This window comes from Mastigoproctus giganteus, chromosome 8, assembly GCF_048544385.1.
Source record: "Mastigoproctus giganteus isolate SK-2022 chromosome 8, ASM4854438v1, whole genome shotgun sequence".
NCBI classification, from domain to species: Eukaryota; Metazoa; Arthropoda; class Arachnida; order Uropygi; family Thelyphonidae; genus Mastigoproctus; species Mastigoproctus giganteus.
In genome coordinates this window covers 209,370,077-209,392,388 of record NC_143582.1, presented here as the reverse complement: position 1 = coordinate 209,392,388, position 22,312 = coordinate 209,370,077, and the positions used below count along the sequence as shown (strand labels likewise).

The window sequence follows — 22,312 nt, the reverse complement described above, 5'->3', positions numbered from 1 at the left end:
ACTGACGATCAACATTTTGGATTCATTGTGAACATGTGCCAATATTTTCAGTTTAATGCAAATCCGCAATATGCATTATTTATCCTTTAATTTCCATAAGAACAATAATAAACAACTTGTAACTTTATTTGTTGACTTGTATCGTGGAGGCACTCATTAGTTTGCAAACTGGACTTAAATTCCGGAATCAGAAAAGGTAGACTCCCTTCTGATTTTACAGTTAAAATGCCATATTGAAATTGTTAAAAATTAAACAGTCAGTCGTTGATACAGTTTTTTAAATTTGAAAGACTTGAAAGTAACAACTAAAATGTGCAAAAGTTTATTCACTAATGTCTACTTAGTAGTTGAAAGAACACGGATTGCATTATGTTTTCCTTTTTCTCCTGAATTTTTAATCATTTGTTAAATTCAAAACATGAATGTAACAGTCAATACAACCATGTGGAAAAGAAGTTTTTGTGAGTATTCATTTGTTTTTGTGACAAAAGGCATGGTTATGTATATTTAACAACATGAATATTGGTTTTTAAATACTTTATTGTACAGTCAAGGTGTGTTTGTTGTTGTTGTTGTTTTGGTTTTTAGGAGCATTAGCAACTAAGGCCATATTGCTCCGGGATATGCGGTGGTTATTCCCTGACCTTTCCGCATCTTCCGTATGTGGTGGTGACGGGCTCGAACCCCGGTCTAATCAAGAAGCATGTGATACGCACTACTGCTCCTTCCCACCTGGCTACGGAGGCGCCCGGTGTGTTTGTTTTAATTGCGGTCTCCAGGGTTTCCCCTATATATATATATATATATATATATATATATATATATATTTATTATTATTTTTTTTATATGAACCCCAAACACGAGAGGTATTAGAACCTATAGTACTTAGTACTTTGTTTGGGTTGGCGGTTGAGAAGACAAAAGAAGATATTTGTTGACATTGGACTTGAACTTCTGTAGATTGTAATTTTCAGGAAATACGTATGAAGGAAGGTTGTTCCAGAAAACGGCAGTTGAATGAATAAATGAGGAAGATGAAAAGTTGGTTCTGTGGATTTGAAGTTGGACAGTAAATGGATGTTGGATGGTGGCGGCACATTTTCGGACTGTTTTGAAAGAGAGAGCAGGAATTATAGAAGCCAATTCAGAAGAACAGTGCCCATGGAAGTATCTGTAGAAGAGGCATGCAGCAGAAACAGTGCATCTATGAGAAAGCGAGTGGAGAGACTCTGTTAGAGATAAATCATTAATTAACCTAACTGCCCTCTTCTGAATGGAATCAAGAAGCCTGAGAGAGGTTTTGGGGGCACCACCCCAGATGTGGGAACAATATTCCATGTTAGGGCGGATTTGCGATTTATACAGAGTGAGCAGTTGTTTGGAAGAAAAGTAACGCCGAGAGCGAAAGAGAAAACCAAGTTTTTTAGATACAGAGGAAGCAATATTTGTAATGTGCTTGTGCCAAGAGAGATTAGAAGTCAGAGTAATCCCCAAAAGAGATATATCAATTTGCCTAGAAATCGGAGTGTCACCAAAGATAAGCATAGGAGCAGAAGAATCTTTTTTGCGAGATATAAGACAAGACTGAGTTTTAGAAGGGTTGAAATCAACTAAGTTGTCTGTGCCCCACTGGAGAATTACCTGAAGATTGGCATTTAAGGAATTGGTAGCAGGTTTTCGAGAAGTTGAAGCTGATTGAGCAGGACAAGGTTTCTCAAAATGGAAAGGGGAATGCAATGTGCTATCATCGGCAAAACTATGGATAGGATTTCCAGTCAATGGAAGAAGGTCACTAATATACAAGAGGAAAAGAGTGGGGGAAAGAACTGAACCTTGGGGGACACCGGCATTAGTGGAGAAGTTAGAAGACAGAGAGCCATCTACCATCACCCTCAGTGAGCGATCAGAGAGAAAACTGAATAACCAATTACTAAAAACAGTTGGCAAACCATAAGATGGAAGCTTGTTTAGAAGACCTTTATGCCAAACACGATCAAAAGCCTTTGACATGTCGAGAGCAACTACTTGTGTTTCACTGAACCTTTCCATTGAATTAGTCCATAAATGGGTAACATAAGCCAGAATATCACCAGTGGATCGACACTGACAGAATCCATACTGGCGATCGTTGATCAGACGGAAGGTTTCTAGGTTGTTTAAGAGTTGGCGGTTAATTGATTTCTCCATTACTTTAGAAAGAGTAGAAGTAATTGCAATGGGACGATAACTGGATGGGAGGGATTTGTCACCCTTTTTAGGAACTGGCTGGATTTGATCAAATTTCCAAGCAGAAGGATAAACACCTTTGGAATAAGAAAGTGAAAAAAGACGGCAAAGAATAGAAGTAAGTTCAGGAGCACAGGTTTTGAGAACAAGTGGAGAAATACCATCAGGACCTGGAGCTTTCTTAGCATCTAGATTCGTCAAAATCCTTCTGATATACGTTTGACGGAAGACCACAGGAGGCATTGAATGGAGCGTTTTGGGAATGGTGGGAGGTGTTTTACCAAGATCATTAATACATGAGTTGGAAGAAAAATGGGATGCTAGCAGGTCAGCTTTATCCTTGGCTGAAGTGACAACAGAACCATCTGGTTTGGACAGAGGTGGGAGCAGCGATGGGAAAAAGTTGTGGCCAATAGCTTTGGCAAGAGACCAGAATGCTCGGCTACCATTAGGGCAAGAAGCAAGTTTTCTACTCTTAGCCTGTTCAAACTCTAGTTTGTACTGATTAATAACTGCTTTACATTTGTTGCGAGCTTTGGTGTAGGGAGAAAATGAAACTGAAGAATTAAAAACAAGCCAATTATGATATGCAACATTCTTCTCTTGAACAGCCTTAGCACATTTATTGGAAAATGAAGGTTTAGATAAAGGACGAGATTTTAAAGTGGTGTGTGGGATAAAGGATTCCATTCCTGCAAGAATAATTTCACTGACACGATCTCAGCAAACGTTGACATCAGAAGTTTTGAAACAGTAATCCGACCAAGGAAAAGAAGTCTCGCAGGTCATCCCATTTTGCATTCTTGTAATGCCAAACAACATGAGGTTGGGAATAGCCATGAGATAAAGGTTCCATTGGAGAAGAGACAATCACCAAGTTGTGATCTGATGTGCGTAAAGGACTTCTCATTTCGACCGTGTACTTAGAAGGGTTGTTTGTGAGAAAAAGATCAAGCGTATTGGCTGTATGATTAGGATTGTCCGGTATTCTTGTAGGTAAATGAACAATCTGTGCTAGGTCATTAGTAATTGCAAAAGCCTCAGCATCCCGACCTGCTGGGTCGGTGTGACTAGAAAACGGAAGCCAGCTGGAGTTGTGTACATTAAAATCACCAAGGAAAATTACCTCACTGTTAGGAAAGTTGGACTGGAGAAAGTCAAGTTGCAAAGAGAGGAAGTCAAAGAGCTCCAAGTGATTAGTGGAGTTGGGAGTATGGTAGAGACAACAAATGAATTTGACACAATGAGGTAGAGAGATTTTGAGCCAGAGAAGATCAAAGAGAGGAGATTCCAAATTGCCAAGTCTCTGACAGGGAATATCAGAACGGACATATGCACAAGTACCACCTTTGAGGCAAAAGGAATCATACAGCGAATAATTTGGGCATCTGAGATGAGCAGTAGTTGAATCAACCGATAACTGAGATTCTGTCAGAAAAAGTACATGGGGTTTGGCAGGCTGCAAGTGGAAATGGACATCGTTGAGATTAGAATTGAGACCACGTATATTTGTGAAATGAATTAGGAAGTCCTTGGGAGGTTTAGATCTTTTCGCAGATAAGCTTGCTCTATTAGTTTGACAATTCAGCAGTAGCATCTGAAAAGGCAAAAGGCCAAGGCCAGCAAGTGTATAAAAAAAAACCCCTTCCCACTTCACCCATCCATTTGCTCCAAATGTAGGTGTGTAAGTACGTGTGTTGTTATGTTTAGTTCTGTCACCTGGCGACTTTGCAGCCAGGTGACAGGGGACATCTAGTTCCCTACCCTCTGACTCCCAACCTTGACCATGAGGAGGTGCGTCAGGGACTGCTTTTGAACTGAAACTTTTAATGGGACTATCAGGCAAGCCTGGGAGCCCCAAGGTGTTTAGGGAAAGGAAGTCAATATAAGAATGAGAAGTATGGGAATTGGAAGGGAAGGAAAAGTTGGATAGAAGATAAGGGGAAGAAGAGGTAGACATCCCCTGAAATAGAAGAGAGAAGAGAAAGTAAAAAATACAAAGTATTCAGGTATTTTATGAAAAGTAATATGGGTAATAGAATGAGAAGTATGGGATCAGAGGGGAAATAGAGATAGAAAGTAGGGGAAGAAGAAAAAGACATCCCCTAGAAGAATGAGTAACGTAGAATAAAAAATACAGCAGTTTTAAGAAAGACTAGTGAACAGATACTTAATCTAAACTTAACACCAAATATCAGTCAACCATATAAAATAACAACAATATGTACATTGGCTCTAGCTTAAGACCATCCCACAATATGTGGGGGAGACATTCACAAACCAATTCTATTTCCTGAATTCTAACATTAGGTGAACAGGAAACAAAGAAAATCATGTCTAGACAAATGCTAAGTTAAATTTTAAGCCCATTACAATTCAATACTAGCAAAGAGTTAGTAATACCCACCCACAACTACAGTGAAAGTAAAATAAAATTAGAATACATTTCTGCAACCAAAATCATTCCAGCCCCTCCCAACACAGGATCAGAAACAAGGACAATTTATAGTCTCTTTACAAAAGCAAGAATAATTTCCAAAAAGACGTCTCCCATTTACATAACACATTGGCCCAAACAATTGGTAAGGGAAAAAAATCAGTTATTTATAATTTAACTATTTATAATAAACATCCAGAAAACAATATATACCTAATTAATTGTACAGTGCATCAATAAAAGATTGAAACAACACAATTGCACATTACCATTAGTAGAGGCATAGATGCAAGAAAGCAAGCTTGTACAGCATCAGCCAAAAAAAAAAAAAAAAAAAACCCTTCCCATTTCACCCATCCATTTGCTCCAAATGTTTGTCTGCCTTGAATTTATTTAAGCTGTCCACTTCTACAATGACAGATGGAAGTTTGTTCCATAAATCAAACAGCCGCTGACTAAAGGCAAATTTCCACACATCTATTCTACAACTGTCTTTCCTCAGTGTGAATTTATGTCTCCTCAGGCAATTAATCTGAGCAAGAGGAAGAATCCCATCAGCATTGAGCTTGCTTAAACCATTCAAGGCCTTATACACCTCAATCAGATCACCTCGCAGGTGCTTAGTCTCCAGACACTGTAATTTGCAAAACTTAAGCCTTTCTTTGTAAGAGCAACCCTTTGTTCTATTCACTAATCTTGTTGCCCTTCTCTGTACTCATTTTAGCAGCTCTACATCCTTCCTAAAATGAGGCCTCCAGACCTCTATACAGTACTCAAGGTGTGTTCTGACCAGGGATAAGGAGGTGATTATCCCCTTATACAAGGGGATAATCACCTCCTTATCCCTGCTAGAAAAATTCTTGTATATCATTGACAAGACATCATGAGCTACTCTTGCAGACCGTCTGCACTTTTCAGTTATTTATTTTTTTCATAATGTTATTATTCATATTATTTCTGTTATTATTCTTTGCTTAGTTTTTCTTAGATGTGGTATTGCAATTATTGCACAAAAAAAGAGATGAGTGAAATTGATATGTATGTATGAAGTTTGAATGCTGAAAAATGGCTAGAATTTTTAACATTATCCCGCTTATATCGTGATGTGATTCTTTGGACCTTGAGTAACGTGTTATAACAGGTTTCACATGCGTTAGTATCAGTAGTGGCAGATTATTCAAGGAAGAAAGCTTATACAGCATCAGTTATAAAATAAAACCTACCAACTTCCATAACACCAGGTGAAAGTTTGTTCCAACAATCAACAATGTCTGCATGAAAGCTTCAGACATATATCTTTCAGCCATCCATTTTTAATTTAAATTTATGTCCTGTTATGTGAATCACCCAAAAACGAGCAAAGATGCCATCAGAATTTAGTTTACTGAATCCATTTAAAGCTTTAAACATTTCGATCTGGTCTCCCCAAAGGTGTTCAGTTTTGAAAAGCTGCAATTTACAGAGCTCAAGCCTTTTTTGTTAAGTGAATCCTTCTGTGTCTCTGATTAATTTTGTTGCTCTTCTTTCTACTCATTCCGAGAGATCTGTGTCCTTCCTAGAATGAGGAGGCATCCAGACTTGTATGTAGTACTCATGATGTCGCATAACCATTTCCATATGCAACAGAAAAATCACTTTCTTGTCTTTGCTGGCAAAATTCCTGTATGTCATTGACAGTATCCTATAAGCTGTCCTATTAGCTAGTCTATGCTGCTCAGAGAACTTCATATCCAACTGTACAGTTAACCCTAGGTTGTTTTAGTTCTTTGCCCCCCCCCCTGAATGTCATACCATCACATGTTAATGAATACTGCAAACAGCAGGATGCTCAGCACTGAACGAAGGACTTTGCTAAACATTAGTCCACGAAGAGCAGTGCACATTATTAGCGTTAGCATTAGTAAAGGCATATGATGCAAGAAAGCAAGCTTATACAACATCAGCCAAAAAAAAAAAAAAACCCTTCTCATTTCACCCATCCACTTGCTCCAAATGTTTGTCTAGTTCTGCTTTGAACCTATTTAAGCTATCAACTTCTATAATGACAAATGGAAGTTTGTTCCAGCAATCAACCACCAGCTGGCTAAAGGCAAACTCCTGCACATCTATCCTACAACTATCTTTCCTCAATTTGAATTTATGCCCTCTCAGGCGATTATTCTGAGCAAGATGAAAAATTCCATCAGCGTTGAGTATGTTCAAACCATTCAAGGCTGTATACACTTCAATCAGACCACCTCGCAAGTGCCTAGTCTAGAAACACTGTAATTTGGAAAACTTAAGCCTTTCTTTGTAAGAGCAACCCTTTGTTCCATTGACTGATCTTGTTGTGCTTCTCTGTACTTGTTCCAGCAGCTCTACATCCTTCTTAAAATGAGGCCTCCAGACCTGTATACAGTACTCAAGGTGTGGCCTGATCATTGCTTTATACAAGGGAATAATCACCTTATTATTGCTAAAAAAATTCCTGTATATCATTGACAAGACACCATGAGCTACTCTTGCAGACAGTCTGCACTGCTCAAAAAACTTCATATCTGACAGCACAGTTATCTCCAGGTCCTTTTCATTCTCTACCACCATCAGTGTAGTACCACACAGTTGGTATGTTACACTGGGGTTACTGCTTCCCATATGCAGTACTTTACATTTGTTTAAAGTTAAACTTCAGTTGCCACCTCTCAGCTTATCTGCTCAACTTTTCTAGGTAATGTTGCAGTAGCATACTGTCATTAACAATCCTGTAAAATTCGTATCATCTGCAAACTTAGACATTAAGCCTGATATCCCATCATCAATATCATTAATAAATACAGAAAACAACAGTGGACCCAACTCTGAACCCTGAGGGACTTCACTAATAACATTAGTCCATGAAGAGCAATGTCCATTGATTACCACTCTGTGTTCTCCCAATCAACCATCCCTTTATCCATAGCAGCGATTTGCTTCCAGTGCCACACTGCTCCAATTTGTACAGCAGTCTTCCATGTGCAACAGTATCAAAAGCCTTTCTAAGATCCAAATATATGATATCAAAATTATTCCCTGCATCCAGTTCCTTTGTGACCACATCATAGTATGCAATCAAATTGGTCAGAGAAGACTTCTCCTTAACAAACCCATGCTGTGTCCGAGCTATAACTGAAGTCTTGTCTAGATGATTGGCAGTGCTTCTTTAACCGGTGCCTCCATTAATTTCCCCGGAACAGAAGTCAAACTAACGGCTCTCTAATTACTTGTGTCATCCTTTGATCCTCCTTTGCAAATTGGGATCACATTTGCAAATCAATGGTACCACCCATCAGTCCAAGGAAGCTCTAATAATGGCTAAGGGTTTGCTTACTTCATTTGCTGCCTCCATTAATATACTAGGATAGATCCCATCCACCCTAGGTGCCTTTCTTATATTTCTTCAACAATTTCTCCTCTACTTTGCTCTCAGTTATTACAAAGTCATCTAGCTCACAGCCAAAGTTTAGTACACCTCTGGCATTCCTCATGTGTGAATGTAGAAGCAAAATACTCATTTAGTTTGTTAGCTATCTGAGTGGGACGATCAACAGTTGAACGATCGATATCAAGTGGACCAATCTGATTCTTCCCCTTCCTTCTAGAGTTTACACAAGTAAAGAACTCTGCTGTTTTTTTTGCATCCTTTTCCAGCGATGTCTCGTCTCGTAATGTGCTTTTGCCTGCCTAACCTCTTTTCTGATGTGGTTACAGACCAGCTTATATCTATTATAGGCTTCTGTGTCACCTGTGAATTTATATGTATCCCATGATGAACATATCTTATTAGTTCATCTAACATCCATTTTGGCCTAAACCTTGAACAATATTTCTTAGTTGGTGTGAAAAGCCTAATAGGTTCCAAGATTAATTCTTTGAATGCTTCCCATTTTGAATTTGCTGTTGGTAACATCATCAGTTGGCCTACCATATAGAATTTAAAAACTATCTCCACCTTTATGAAAACAAAAACTCTTCCCTTTAATCCTGATGGTAGCTATCCCTTCGAGTAAATCCCACTTCAGCACACTGTGATCACTTCCATCTAGTGGTTCCTTTTTCTGCAGATTCTTAATGCATGATGAATCACTACTGATAATCAGATCAAGAGTATTACTTCCTCTAGTTGCCTCACGAACATGCTGCTATAGAAAATAATCACAATCATCCAATAAATCCACAATAGCCTTGCTAGTGTGTGAGTGACCAATCCACAAATTCCAGTGAATATCTGGGAAGTTAAAATCCCCCATTATAAGACAATTTGATTTACTGGCCAACTCTATTTCTATGTACAGTTGTTTATTTTACTCATCAGAGTCATTAGGCCTATAACACAGTCCTACTCTCAATTTTGCTTTCCCTGTGCTTCACACCAAACTGACTCGATTGTGCTCTGTCCACCGATATTGACTGGCTGTACTTCCTTGGATTTTATGTGTTTCTTAACTAATAGCATAACCGCTCCTCCCTTACTATCCTGTACAGATTGTACTCCCCAAATTCCATTTCTGCATTCCTTATATTTGTGTGACACCACGTCTCTGATCTCCCAACAATATCTGGCTTTAATGTTTTGACCAACAATTCATATTCATAAAGTTTATTTACCAAACTCCTAGCATTGATGTACACATAAGTATACATGCACCTGTTCCTATTCTTAGCTACCCTAATACAGCCCATGTATTTACTTGTTCTACAATGACTCCCAGCAGTCCTTGAAATCCCCCACACCTTGTTTTACAGGCTGCTGCTCATTCCAATAGAAGCAGTGCAAGAATCACTTTCACCTCTGCCAGTGGCTACTGTTAATCTATTAGTCTGTATATTCACACAAGCTGCCAGTTTTCTGGCCCACCTAACATGACCTCGATAGCATCAGCAAATATTCTTGCACCCTTTCTATTTAAGTGTATCCCATCCCTATAGAAGAAGTCTCTCCTGTTAACAAGTGCAGACCAGGCTGAGAAAAATTCTACCCCTTGAGCCTTGCACAATCTCTCCAGGCCGAATTGTTCAACAAAGCTTTCATCATATACTCCCTCCTATCGTGTCTAGGCAGAATTGCAGACACTTTCAAATTCAACCGTAACTCCCAGCTTTTTTTCAACATTGACCTGTACTTGTTAAGTTATTCCACCTGTCTTAATATTATTAGTGCCAGAGTGTACAACAATATCACCCTTTTGTGTCCTTAAAAGATGATATCTGCTCTAGAATGTCATCAACCTTTGCCCCTGGATGACATACCCTGGTCCTGATCCACCTATCCTTTTTGCACAATATATTCCCTGTTTCCCTGACAATAGAGCCACTGATAACAACTAGTTCCTGTGGGACTAGTTGTCTCCTTATACCATTTCCCTTATACAACAGAACCAATTCCTTATACAACAGAGAAATCACTTCCTTGTCTTTTCTGGCAAAATTCCTGTATATCATTGACAGAATTCTATGAGCTTTCCTATTAGCCATTCTATGCTGTTCAGAGAACTTCATATCCAACTGTACAGTTAACCCTGGGTTGTTTTTGCTCTCCATCACCTTGAGTTTGGTACCATCACATGTTAATGAATACTGTAAACAGTAAGATGCTCAGCACTGAGCATCTGTCCCTAGTGCTCTACTGCTTCGATTTGTACAATAGTCTTTCATGTGGGACACTATCAAAAGAATCTAATTATATGATTTCATAATTATTTTTTGCATCCAGTTCTTTTTTGATTACATCATTTTGTTTCCAGTCAGAATTGCATATGCTTCTAGTGTCTGCATCCCTAAAAAAAATTGATGTACAAATATGGATGCAGAATATTGATTCAGTTTGTAAGCATCCTAAATAGGATCATTAATGGTTATGTCATTCATATCTGGGCCAATGTAATTCATCCCTCTCCTTCTAGTGTTAACATAAGTAAGAATTCTTTGCTACTCTCCTTACATTGTTGGCTCAAGACTTCTTGTAATCTGCCTTTGCTTACCTAATCCCTTTAGTAACTCAATTATAGACCAGCTTATACTTATTTCTAGCTTCCCTGATAATTTATAATCTCATCCCACATGTTTTTTATTCTTTGCCATTAGTCCGATCAGTTCATCTAACATCCATTTAGGTCTAACCTTGAGTTTTCTCCCCAAACTTACTTAAAGATGAATTAAATTCATCTTTAAGTAAGTTTGGGGAGAAAACTGTTAACTGAGGAAGAGTTCATATTAAACTATTTCTGATTTTTTTACTTATTTATTTTATCCCTGTCCTGTCATCATCCATTTGAAAGTGTAACTTATAAGCCTTTCTCATGAATACAATGATCATTGGTTATTGAAGGCTGGAGTGAATGATCATTGGTTATTGAAGGCTGGAGTGAATTCTTAGTGAAATAATAATTTTTCAGAATTACTGAAAGGCAAAAAAAAAAGATAAATAAAAATAACACGACACAGCTGCTGTCTTTTGTAGCATTTGTAATTTTGCAAGAAAAGTTTATATTTAATGTGCAGTTTCATGAAACAGTGATCTGTGGTTTATCCACTAAGAAAGTTAATAGCTATGCTGTACAATGGCATAGTATAGAGCAGTGTTTCCCCACCTGCGTTCCACGAGATGTGAACAAGTGTTCTGTGAAAAATCGTAATTAATAATTAAAAAAATAAAACAAATAAATTTTGCGTATTTGTGGTGTACACCACTTTTGTATCATTATAATTTTTAACATTATCTTTTTTTTTTGGTTATTAATATACTGGCATAGACTAATAATCAAATAGACCACGGAACACTTTATTTTGGTGAGCTTTTGCATAGAAATGTTTGTGTAAAGGTAATGACATATATGAAAAAGTAGCAATGTAGTGATCTAATATGCCATTCGTATTCAATTTAGCCTGGAGTACACAGGTTGAAGGAGAGGGAGAAGCTAATGTAACTAAGAAGCGAACATAACTAAACTCACTTCCTTCGATAAATTTTTTTTTGTTAATTATCAGTGTTTCGAAATATTAATATTAAAATAATGACCATGGATTTGTGATTGAAAAAAGGAACTTTAAAACGAGACGCAAGTACTTCTAGAATTGCAACTGTGGTCGATGAAAACGAACACAACATTGTCACACTTCAAAGTGAGGATGAACAATTGCAGCCTTTTGTTCCCCAAAAATCCGAAGTGAAAAAACAGGAACCACCTAATAAAAGACCAAAACAAAAGTACGATAAAAGTTATTTGAATTTCGCCTTTACATGTTTTGGAAATAAAGATGCTCCTGATGCTCAGTGTGTCATGTGTAATAAAATATTAGCAAATAGTTCTTTGGCTCCAGCTAAACATGTGTTTCGTAAGTGTTCCATAAATATATTGTGAGATGAAACGTGTTCTGTGACTAAAAAAGTTTGGGAAATGCTGGTATAGAGGTTCCCAAAGTTTGTAGTATGCACCATTTAGAGGCACATATGGTTTTTGATGGGGGTGCTTGTTGTTTTGTTGACACACTTTTTTTTAACAAAACATGGACAGACCATCCCAGTAAACCAGATACAAAGCACATTTTATATCAGTCATTGAGATTAAATATATTGAAGTATATATTAATTTATAAAACTGTATACTAATAGCTAAATTATGTCCAATCTGTTTATTTGCACTTCTTAAGAACATAGGGGGCCCCCTTGAAATTTGTGAAATATTTTAAAGGGATGCAACATGTAACTTTGGGAACCTCTGGTATAGTAATTGAAATATAATTTATATGGCATTTTAAAATTTAGGCTTATAGAGTGCTCACTAAAGGTACTCTTTTATAACAGAACTGGCGTCTCCATAGCCAGGTAGGCAGGAGCAGCAGTGCGTAGCACACGCTTCTTGATTATACCAGGGTTCGAGCCTGTGACCACCAAATACGGAGGATGCAGAAAGGTCAGGGATGACCACGGCATATCCCCGGAGCAATATGGCCTAAGTTGCTAATGCGCCTAAAAACCAAATAATAACATAACAATAATTATAATTATAACAGAACTGGTCTATAGATGTGGCTTCTTATGTAGTATTCCAAATTCAGTTTTGCAGCCATGAATATTAATAATTCTACTCTCTCTTAAAAAAAAAAAGAAGAGAAGAGAATAATGAAATCAAAAAATCACAATCCTCATTCATCATAGAGCTCACCTCAAAAAAATGGTAATTAAATAAATAAGATTCTCATTCCAAATTTAGCAGCATACAGGCACTCCCCAGCTTATGTAATACTTGACTTATGGAAATTTGACTTTATGTAAGTTTTTGCCAGCCTGTGCAAACTTAAAAAAATCCTGGAAACGTATTTTGCATCCCGTAGGAATAAATGGAGGTATCGTGAAAATATCGTAATGCGAACACATTGTTATTTTGGTGATTTGTTCAAAGACCTAGGAAGTTGAAATTTTCGCTATATAACTAAGCTATTAATTATTTATTTTTCTAAAATGTCATTTTTATAATGAAAATTGCACTACACTTTCATCGTTATCATATGTTCCGTTATAAGAAACAATTTTGAATGCCTTTGTGATGTTTTTCTAAAACACATTTCTGGAGGTCACTACCATAAAACAATAAAAAAAAATTTGCACGTTCCAGTTTATTGGGCTTTTTTGTTAGTGCAATTATAAACAGGTTGTAAACTTGATCTTATTACATTTGTGATAACCCCGATAACTGGAATTCTGTGGGTTTTTACGTTACTGTATTGTGGTGAAATGAGTTCCCCTTCACTGAAATCTTCAATCATATAAAAAACATAAATAAATTTTCAGAATCTTCTCTTCATTCCTATTTACTTATTACAATGACAAAGCAAAAGCGACTAAAGGAAAGTGCAAGTGGTGGCAGTGCTAGGAAATGAAACAAAATTGATTTAAAAATGAAGGTGAAAATGATGAAGTACGAAGGCAGGACAAAGTTTGTCATCTATTCATGGAAATTACGTTTCTCTCCCTCAACAGTGAATGCTATTTTATGGGACAGTGCAGGTATAAAAGAACATGTTAAAGGATCAACGCATTTAAGATAAAAAGTGATCACTAAACAGCATTCAGGTGCTATATTGAAGCTGGAAAAGCTATTAAAAATATGAATGGAAAATCAGATTCAGAAGCAAGTGCCCCTGAGTCCAATGGCCATTCAAGCAAAAGCAAGAAGTATTTATGAAGATAATAAGGATAAGTACGGAGAACCCCAAGCCAAGTCTGTGGCAAGCAAGGGGGGGGGGGTTCAATATGTTCACACATCGTGTTGGTTTCCAAAACATTAAAGTATGTGGTGAAGTTGCAAGTGCCGATTCTGCAGCTGCAGAGAAATTTTGTGATGTGTTATGAAAAACTCCTTCTAAATCTCCACAGCCCTCAACTTCCACAGTGGCATGCTTATCAGCTGGAGAGTTAATTCTGGCAACGATGCCCGAAAGGTAAAACTTGCTGATGTTATTCCTGTCTCCTCTCTCTTTTTGTAATTTTATAATTTTGTAATTTTGTACACTTTTGTAATTTTTCCTACACATGAGATAAAAAAATAGAATAAATAATTCTATTTACATGTTCGTCGAACATTTCTTTTTTGCTTCAATCAAATTCAGTCAAATTTGCTTCAATCAAATTTGCGAGTGCTGCATAAGCATTTAGGGAAATTCTGACTTACGTAGAGTTCCATGGAATGCAACCATTAACATAAGTCAGGGAGTGGCTGTATAAGGTGCAATCAAAAAGTTTGCAGACTGACTTTATATCTTGGAATTGCAGCATTATGGAATGTTGCAATGGGCTGCAACATTCTGTGAAAATTTGCTGCTAGAAAGCAATAGATGAATCGCAAATTTATCTGCCATCAGTTCTGAATTAATTTATATGTTGCATAGAAGGTATTTTATGTGTTTTGTCATATTTTAAAATGAACGATTTTGCTGAGTTTGCATCAAATTTTGTTTCAAATTAGCAAAAGGTGAAAACAAAGCCTCTGAAATGTGAAAAACAACTTTCAGAGAAGATGCTATTTGTTGTTCAAAAACCAATGATTTGCAAAGTTTAAAGAGGGCTGCTTGTCCATTTGTTAAAGCTGAGCTGCACCCTGATTGCCCTTCATATTCACAAAACAATGATTTAATCACTCATGTTTGTGATCTGATTACAAGCGATTGACATTTAACTATCCATGAAGTCGCTAGTGAAATTGGTATTTCTTATGGAATGTGCCAATCAGTTTTAACACAAGATTTGGGAATGCAGTGCATTTCAGCCAAGTTTGTGCCTTTCATCCTCTCACATGTCATGATCTACATCAATATGCTGCTTCTGGTCTACACTTTTTGTTTCTTCTATCATTGCAAATGGTGATAAGTTGTAGGATTATGCCTATGACCTGGAAACAAAGGGACCCAGTTCTCTCAGTGGAAGATTCTGTCCTCTCCAGCCAAAAAAAACAGACAATTCTTGATTTAACGTGTGGATCATGCTTATCATATTTTTTTTTGACTCATAGAGCATTGTTCAATATGAATTTTGCCTGCCTGTTCAAAGAGTGAGCCAGGAATAATACAAAATAGGTCTATGTTGATTGCACGAGACTGTTCAGAGAAAATAGCTGGTAAAGTGGTCTTTAGGGAATTAATACATTGCATTCTAACAATACACTTAGCCTTACAGGAAGGATGGACAGGACAGGAAGAGGGGAGGGGTTATGCTGTTAATTAAGAAACATAAAATCTAAGGAAGTGCATCCAATTGATGTTGGTGGACAATGTAGTGTTGAGTTTGTTTGGTGTGAAATAAGCACTGGGAAAGGAAAAATTAGAGTAGGTGTGTGTTATCGGCCTAATGAATCTGATGAGTATAATGAGCAATTGTGCAGAGAAATAGAGTGGGCCAGTAAATCAGAATGTCTTATAATGGGAGATTTTAACTTTCCAGATATTGACTGGAACTTGTGGATTGGTCACTCGCACACTAGCAAGACTTTTGTGGATTTATTGGGCGACTGTTTTCTACAGCACCATGTATATGAGAGGCAACCAGAGGGAGTAATACTCTTGATCTGATTATCAGCAGTGATTATTCATGCATTAAGAATTTGCAGATAAAGTAACCACTGGGTGACAGTGATCACAATGTACTGATGTGGGAATTACTTAAAGTTGTAACTACCATCAAGGCTAAAGGGAAGGGCTATTGCTTTCGAAAAGGTGACTACAGAGGTATCAGACAGTTTTTAAATTCTGTACAGTGGGATCAACTGACGATGTTACCAACGTTGAATTCTAAATGGGAAGCCTTCACGAACTTAATGGACGCTACTAGGCCTTTCATTCCAACTAAGAAATATTATTCAAGGTTTAGGCCTAAATGGATGTCAGATGAATTAATTTCTTGTGGTAGAGAAGAAGAATGTATGGGATGCATATAAAGTATCAGGTGACACAGAAGCCTATGGCAGGTATAAACTAGTCTGTAATCAAGTCACAAAGGAGGTTAGGCAGGCAGGCAAAGGCAGATTACGAGAATTCTTTGGCAAAGGATACAAAGAAAAATAGCAAAGAGTTCTTTACTTACGTAAACTCTAGAAGGAAAGGGATGAATCAGATTGGTCCACTTGATAACGATGGTTTGACTGTTGATGATCCTGCTCAGATGGCAAACAAACTGAATGAGTATCTTGCATCTACATTCACACATGAGGAGTTACTAAGGAAGGAAAATGCCAGAAGTTTATCAAATTGTAACAGGGTTCTTAATGATTTTGTAATAATGCAGAGCAAAGTGGAAGAGAAATTGTTGAAGTTAAACATAAGGAAGGCACCTGGGGTGGATGGGATCTATCCAGTTATATTAAAGGAGGCAGCAAACCCTTAGCCATAATTATGAGAGCTTCCTTGGACTCAGGGGAGGTCCAAGGAGGTGTGAAATTGTATCCCCAATTCACAAAGGGGGTTCAAAAGGTGACACAAATAACTACAGACCTGTTAGTTTTACTTGTGTTCCGGGGAAAATAATGGAATCACTGGTTAAAGAAGCATTGCAGGATCATCTAGACAAGACTGCAGTAATAGTTAAGACACAGCATGGGTTTGTTAAAGGGAGGTCTTGTCTGACCAATATGATTGGACACTATGATGTGGTCACAAAGGAACTGAATTTGATAGCATATACTAGGATTTCAGGAAAGCTTTTGATACTATTGCACATGGAAGACTGCTGTACAAATTGGAGAGGTATGGCATTAAGGGTTAGTTGCTACAATGGATAAAGGGATGGTTGAGTGGGAGATGACAGAGAGTGGTAATCAACAGACACTGCTCTTCGTGGACAAATGTTCCTAGTGGAATTCTCTAGGGTTCGTTGTTGTGCCCATTGTTGTTTTGTATATTTATCAATGATATTGATGACGGTATATCAGATTTAATGTCCAAGTTTTCAGATGATACAAAGGTTGGCAGGATTGTTAATGACAATAAAAACAGTATGCTACCCCAACTGGATCTAGATAAGTTGGGAAAATGGGCTGAGAAGTGGCAACTGAAGTTCAACATTGACAAATGCAAAATACTGCATATGGGTAGCAGTAACTGAAGAGCAATGCACCAACTGTGTGGTACTACACTTAGGGAAGTGGAAAGCGAAAAAGACCTGGGGGTAATTGTGCAGTCAAATATGAAGTTTGCTGAGCAGTGCAGACGGGCTGCCAGGGTAGGTCATGAAGTATTGTCAATGATATATAGGAATTTTGCTAGCAGGGACAGGGAGGTGATTATCCCGTTATAAAAGGCAATGGTCTGGAGTCCTCATTTTAGGAAGGATATAGAGTTGCTAGAACAAGTACAAAGAAGGGAAACAAGATTGGTGAGGGGAACAAAGGGGTGCTCTTACCAAGAAAGGCTTGAAGTTCTGCAAATTGCAGCTCCTGGAGAGTAGGCACCTGTGAGGTGATCTGATTGAGGTGTATAAGGCCTTGAATTGGTTGAGGAAGCTGAATGCTGATGGGATTCTTCCTCTTGCTCAGACTAAGAACCCGAGGGGGCACAGTTTCAAAGTGAGGAAAGATAGTTGTAGAATAGATTTATGGAAATTTGCCTTTAGTCAGTGAGTAGTTTATTGGTGGAACAGGCTTCCATCTTTTGTTGTGGAAGCTAATAGCCTAAATAAATTTCAGGCCAAGCTGGACAGGCATTTAGAACAAATGGAGGGGTGAAATGGGAGGTGTTTTGTTTTTTTTTGGCTGAGGCTGCATAAGCTTTATTTCTTGCATCGTATGCCTCTACTAATACTAATGCTTTTCTATTGAAGAATATCATGCAAGGCACTTGATTACTGTGTTCCTCAATCTGCTATACTTACTATATTTAGCATCCTGTCTCTTCCACCCTCCCAAGCTTAAAGCCCTTTGAAAGGTCACATATTTGCAATGCCGGAGGAGATGGTTCAGAATGAAACACAAGAACTATTAAGAATACCAAAAGAAACCTCTCTATCAGGAATCTTTTCAGAAGTTGTAGAGGCATTGGAATCAGTGTATACATTGTCAAGGAGATCCATATGAATAGCTAGTGAGCTTCATCATTTCCCAAATATTAGTTCAGTCCCTGAACTTTTTGACCTCACACCTCCCATATGTTTTCTTAAAAATTACTTTTACTATTTAATTTAGCCAGTTAGAGTTCAATAAGTACTTAATAAATTGAAATGAAATATTTAATCTTTGAATGACTTAATTTGCATTTTATTACAATTTTAGGGTTTAGCATCCTGTGGTGCTTGGTCTTGCTTTGATGAATTTAACCGTATTGACTTGGAGGTGCTTTCTGTAGTTGCACAACAAATCCTAACTATTCAACGCGGTATCAATGCTGGGGCAAAAACGTTGCTCTTTGAAGGTACTGAAATTAAATTGGATCCTACTTGCTCTGTGTTTATTACAATGAATCCAGGTTATGCCGGTCGCTCAGAATTGCCAGATAATCTTAAGGTAAAATGATCTGTTACTGCATATAGTAAAAATAAAGTTACGTTATTTTCATATGAATATTTTGTTTATACAAAGAAACATTTCCACAATAAATGTAGGTTATGGATAATACCACAATAAATGTAGGTATTATCCTACCAGAAGTATGGGACTCTTGTAATTATAGAAAAATATGTTCATTCAAGGAGAAATCATTCACATACATTCAAAGAAATTGACAGCATATTGGCTGACCTTTTACTGTATTAGAATTATGGCAATGGTCATTGACAATAGCTCAAAGGATTAACAGTAGTGCAACAGTCATAGGGATCTCATGGGACAAGGAAATATATAGGCGGTGTTAGTGTTACTAAGATCAAAAACAGGTGCACATATATTGTTGCTTGTACATGAATGCTAGGACTATTTTAAGAACTGGTTAAGTTATGAAATGTAAATATTGTAGCTTATATTGGAAACTTGGTGCCATTCGGACATAAGGAATATGATGAGTACAGTAAAGAGATGAGTGTGTTCATAAAGGACAGCAGTGAGAGAGGGTATTAAGTTATGTCTTAGTAAAGAAGCAGTTAGAATCAAAGGCAGTATACCCAGTTGATGTGAGTGGCCAGTGCAGTGTTGAGTTATTTGGTTTTACCTAAGCAACCGGAAATTAAAAATGAGAGTAGGCGTATATTATAGGCCAATTGACTGTGATGTGTAAGTCGAACAGCTATACATACAAATGAAGTGGACCAACAAATCAGAATGTCTCATAATAGGATTTCAATTTCCCAGATATTGACTGAAACTTGTGGGTTGTTCAATCATGCAATAGTGCAACTTCTCTCGATTTATTGTATGACTGTTTTATGCTGCAGCATGTTAAAGAGGCAACAAGAGAAAGCAGTACTCTTGATCTGATTATCAGCAGTGATTATTCATGCATTAAGAATCTGCGAATAAAAGAACCATTAGTGGCAGTGATCATAGTGTATCGAAGTGGGATTTACTTAAAAGACCTAACCAAGGTCAAGAGTAAAGGAAAGAGCTTTTGCTTTTGTAAAGGTGATTACAGTGGTCTCAGACAGTTTGTAAATTCTGTGTAGTGGGACCAACTGGTGATGCTACTAATGGCAAATTCTAAATGGGAAGCATTCAGAGAAGTAATCATAGAAACTATTAGTCTTTTTATATCACCTAAGAGGTACTGTTCAAGGATTAGACCTAAATGGATGTCAGATAAACTGATGTAGCTTGTGAATTCAGCATTTGATTGTTGCTGATTTCTCTGTTGAATATGGCCATGGCCTGTAAGTAAATTAATTACCTGCAATGGTAAATTTAATTCTAATTTACCATTGCCATTTATAATGATGTAGTGCTTAATATATATTAAAATTTCCGTAGTTCTTTGGAATTTCCTCAATATGGACTGCATGAGCCCTATGATTTATTGATTTTCTAGGCTTGCACAAGAGTGTTGAATTTTTCAGGAAACCAGTGGTTGTGTTCCACATATACTATGTCTCATTCATGAATGTGAATGTAATTAGTAATAGTAATAGCATTTGCCATGTAGGGCGAGGAAGCCACAGGCTTTTGCTGCACTGGCCAAAAAAAATATAAGTAAATAAGAAAATACAAATTATGTGCTTCCCTCCTCACATAGATAACTATCCAGTTGACCTTTGAATTTATTCAAGCTGTCAGCCTCAACTACCTGAGAACGCATCCTGTTCCAGCAATCAACAAATAAAAGAAAACTTCTTCAATTTAGTCTAAATCTCTTCCCCTTTTTGGAATTCTTTATAACAGTGAAAATTCTTTCTTCATTCATTCTACTAACCCCTCTCAGAGGCTTATAACCCTTATAAATTGTTATTATGATATGTAGATATTACATTAGAATATACAATAAATATACAGTGTTATAGGACATGTGTCACACACAAAATATTAATTCAAACAGCGCATTTTAAAATGAGCACTAGGTGAATATTTGAAATATTCTCATTCACTTAGTGAGTTAATAAATTCTAACGCTTAAAGAAACTTATCACATTAAAATTAATAACTAGCTTCAAACACTATGATCACATTAAAACTAATAACTAGTGAGGGGAACAAAGGGGTGCTGTTATGAAGAAAGGCTTAAGTTCTGCACATTGTAGCGTCTGGAGAATAGGCACCTGCGAGGCGATCTGATTGAAGTGTATAAGGCCTTGAATGGATTGAGCAGGCTCAATGCTGATGGGATTCTTCCTCTTGCTCAGATTATAAACCCTACGGGACATAAACTGAAATTGAGGAAAGACAGTTGTTGAATAGATGTGCAGAAATTTGCCTTTAGCCAGTGGGTAGTTGATTGTTGGAAAAAACTTCCATCCGTTGTTGTGGAAGTTGATAGCTTACATAAATTCAAGGCAGAACTAGACAAACATTTGGAATGAATGGATGGGTGAAATGGGAAGGGTTTTTTTTTTTTTTGGCTGATGCTGTATAAGCTTTCTTTCTTGCATCACATGCCTCTACTAATATTAATGCTAAACTAGCTTTAACTTAGCTACCAAAAAGAAAGTATTCTTAAACACCAAAAAAGGAATAAAGAAAAAACGTAGTCTTTTCTTTAAAAATTTCTGTAATTTTTTTTAAGCTAAACATGGGATGCTTGAATCATAGTGTAAAGTTATCTCCTTTATTGCCATGTCAAGCTGGTTTTATAAAATCAGCTGATAAATTAGCTTGCTTTATGAAAAAAAACAAAAAAAAAAAAACCTTAATTACTGATCATCATTTCTGATGATTAAAATATAAAATTTCATTTTGAATTTAATTTTGTTTACTATAGGCTCTGTTTCGGCCGGTTGCCATGATGGTTCCTGACTATGCTCTTATTGCAGAAATAGTTCTTTATTCTTGTGGGTTTGTGAATGCGAGGCCACTAGCTGTGAAAATTGTTGCTACATATAGGCTGTGTTCTGAGCAGCTATCTTCTCAAAGCCATTATGATTATGGTATGCGAGCCGTGAAATCTGTGCTTACAGCTGCTGGAAATCTTAAGGTAAATAATTTGTGTAAAGCAAATATACAAGGTAGTATAGGAATATATTGCCAAGTAACTTAACTATATCTGTCAAATGGGATCTTGTTCATTTGTGCAATTCATGTAATTATATATTTATAATATGATAAAGAATTTAATTGCTTTATTGTAGGGCAGCTGCACAACTTTCAGTAGCTGACTAATTTTAAAAGAAATTTATTGTAGTAAATTTTAAGCATAGTGTAATAGGTAGCCTTCTTTAATAGCCATTTTCATAGTTATTAAAATAAAAACATATGCTCTTTAAAATTTATTAAAATTTTCGTTATAATCTAGCAGCTTAAATGCATATATATGCAGAGCATGTTTAATTGAGGATGACTTAGATCGAGAAATTTGTTTTCATATGAACTTAAAAAATTTGCATTGATAGGTATATCTGAATTTTTCATCTAGATCAAGAATTTATTTTATCTAGATCAGGAAAATTAACTTCCAGTTGAAAGAAAAGGCATAAAGGCAATTGAGAAAACATAAAACTGAGGATCACATTTCATTTTAAGCTCTCAGGTAAAATCATGAAACCAAAAAGAGCTTCTTACCATAAGATTGTATTTAATA

The 22,312-nt window shown here is 36.9% G+C and overlaps 1 protein-coding gene across 1 annotated transcript in view; it reads left to right on the top strand.

Annotated features, from left to right (window-relative positions):
- The window catches only part of Dhc36C (Dynein heavy chain at 36C), a 592,122-nt gene that overhangs the window by 87,237 nt on the left and 482,573 nt on the right, over positions 1 to 22,312 (top strand). Inside the window, exons 13-14 of the mRNA XM_090380456.1 lie at positions 18,433 to 18,663; positions 21,497 to 21,709. Coding sequence (XP_090236582.1) covers positions 18,433 to 18,663; positions 21,497 to 21,709 — 444 coding nt within the window. The remainder of the gene's footprint in view (positions 1 to 18,432; positions 18,664 to 21,496; positions 21,710 to 22,312) is intronic.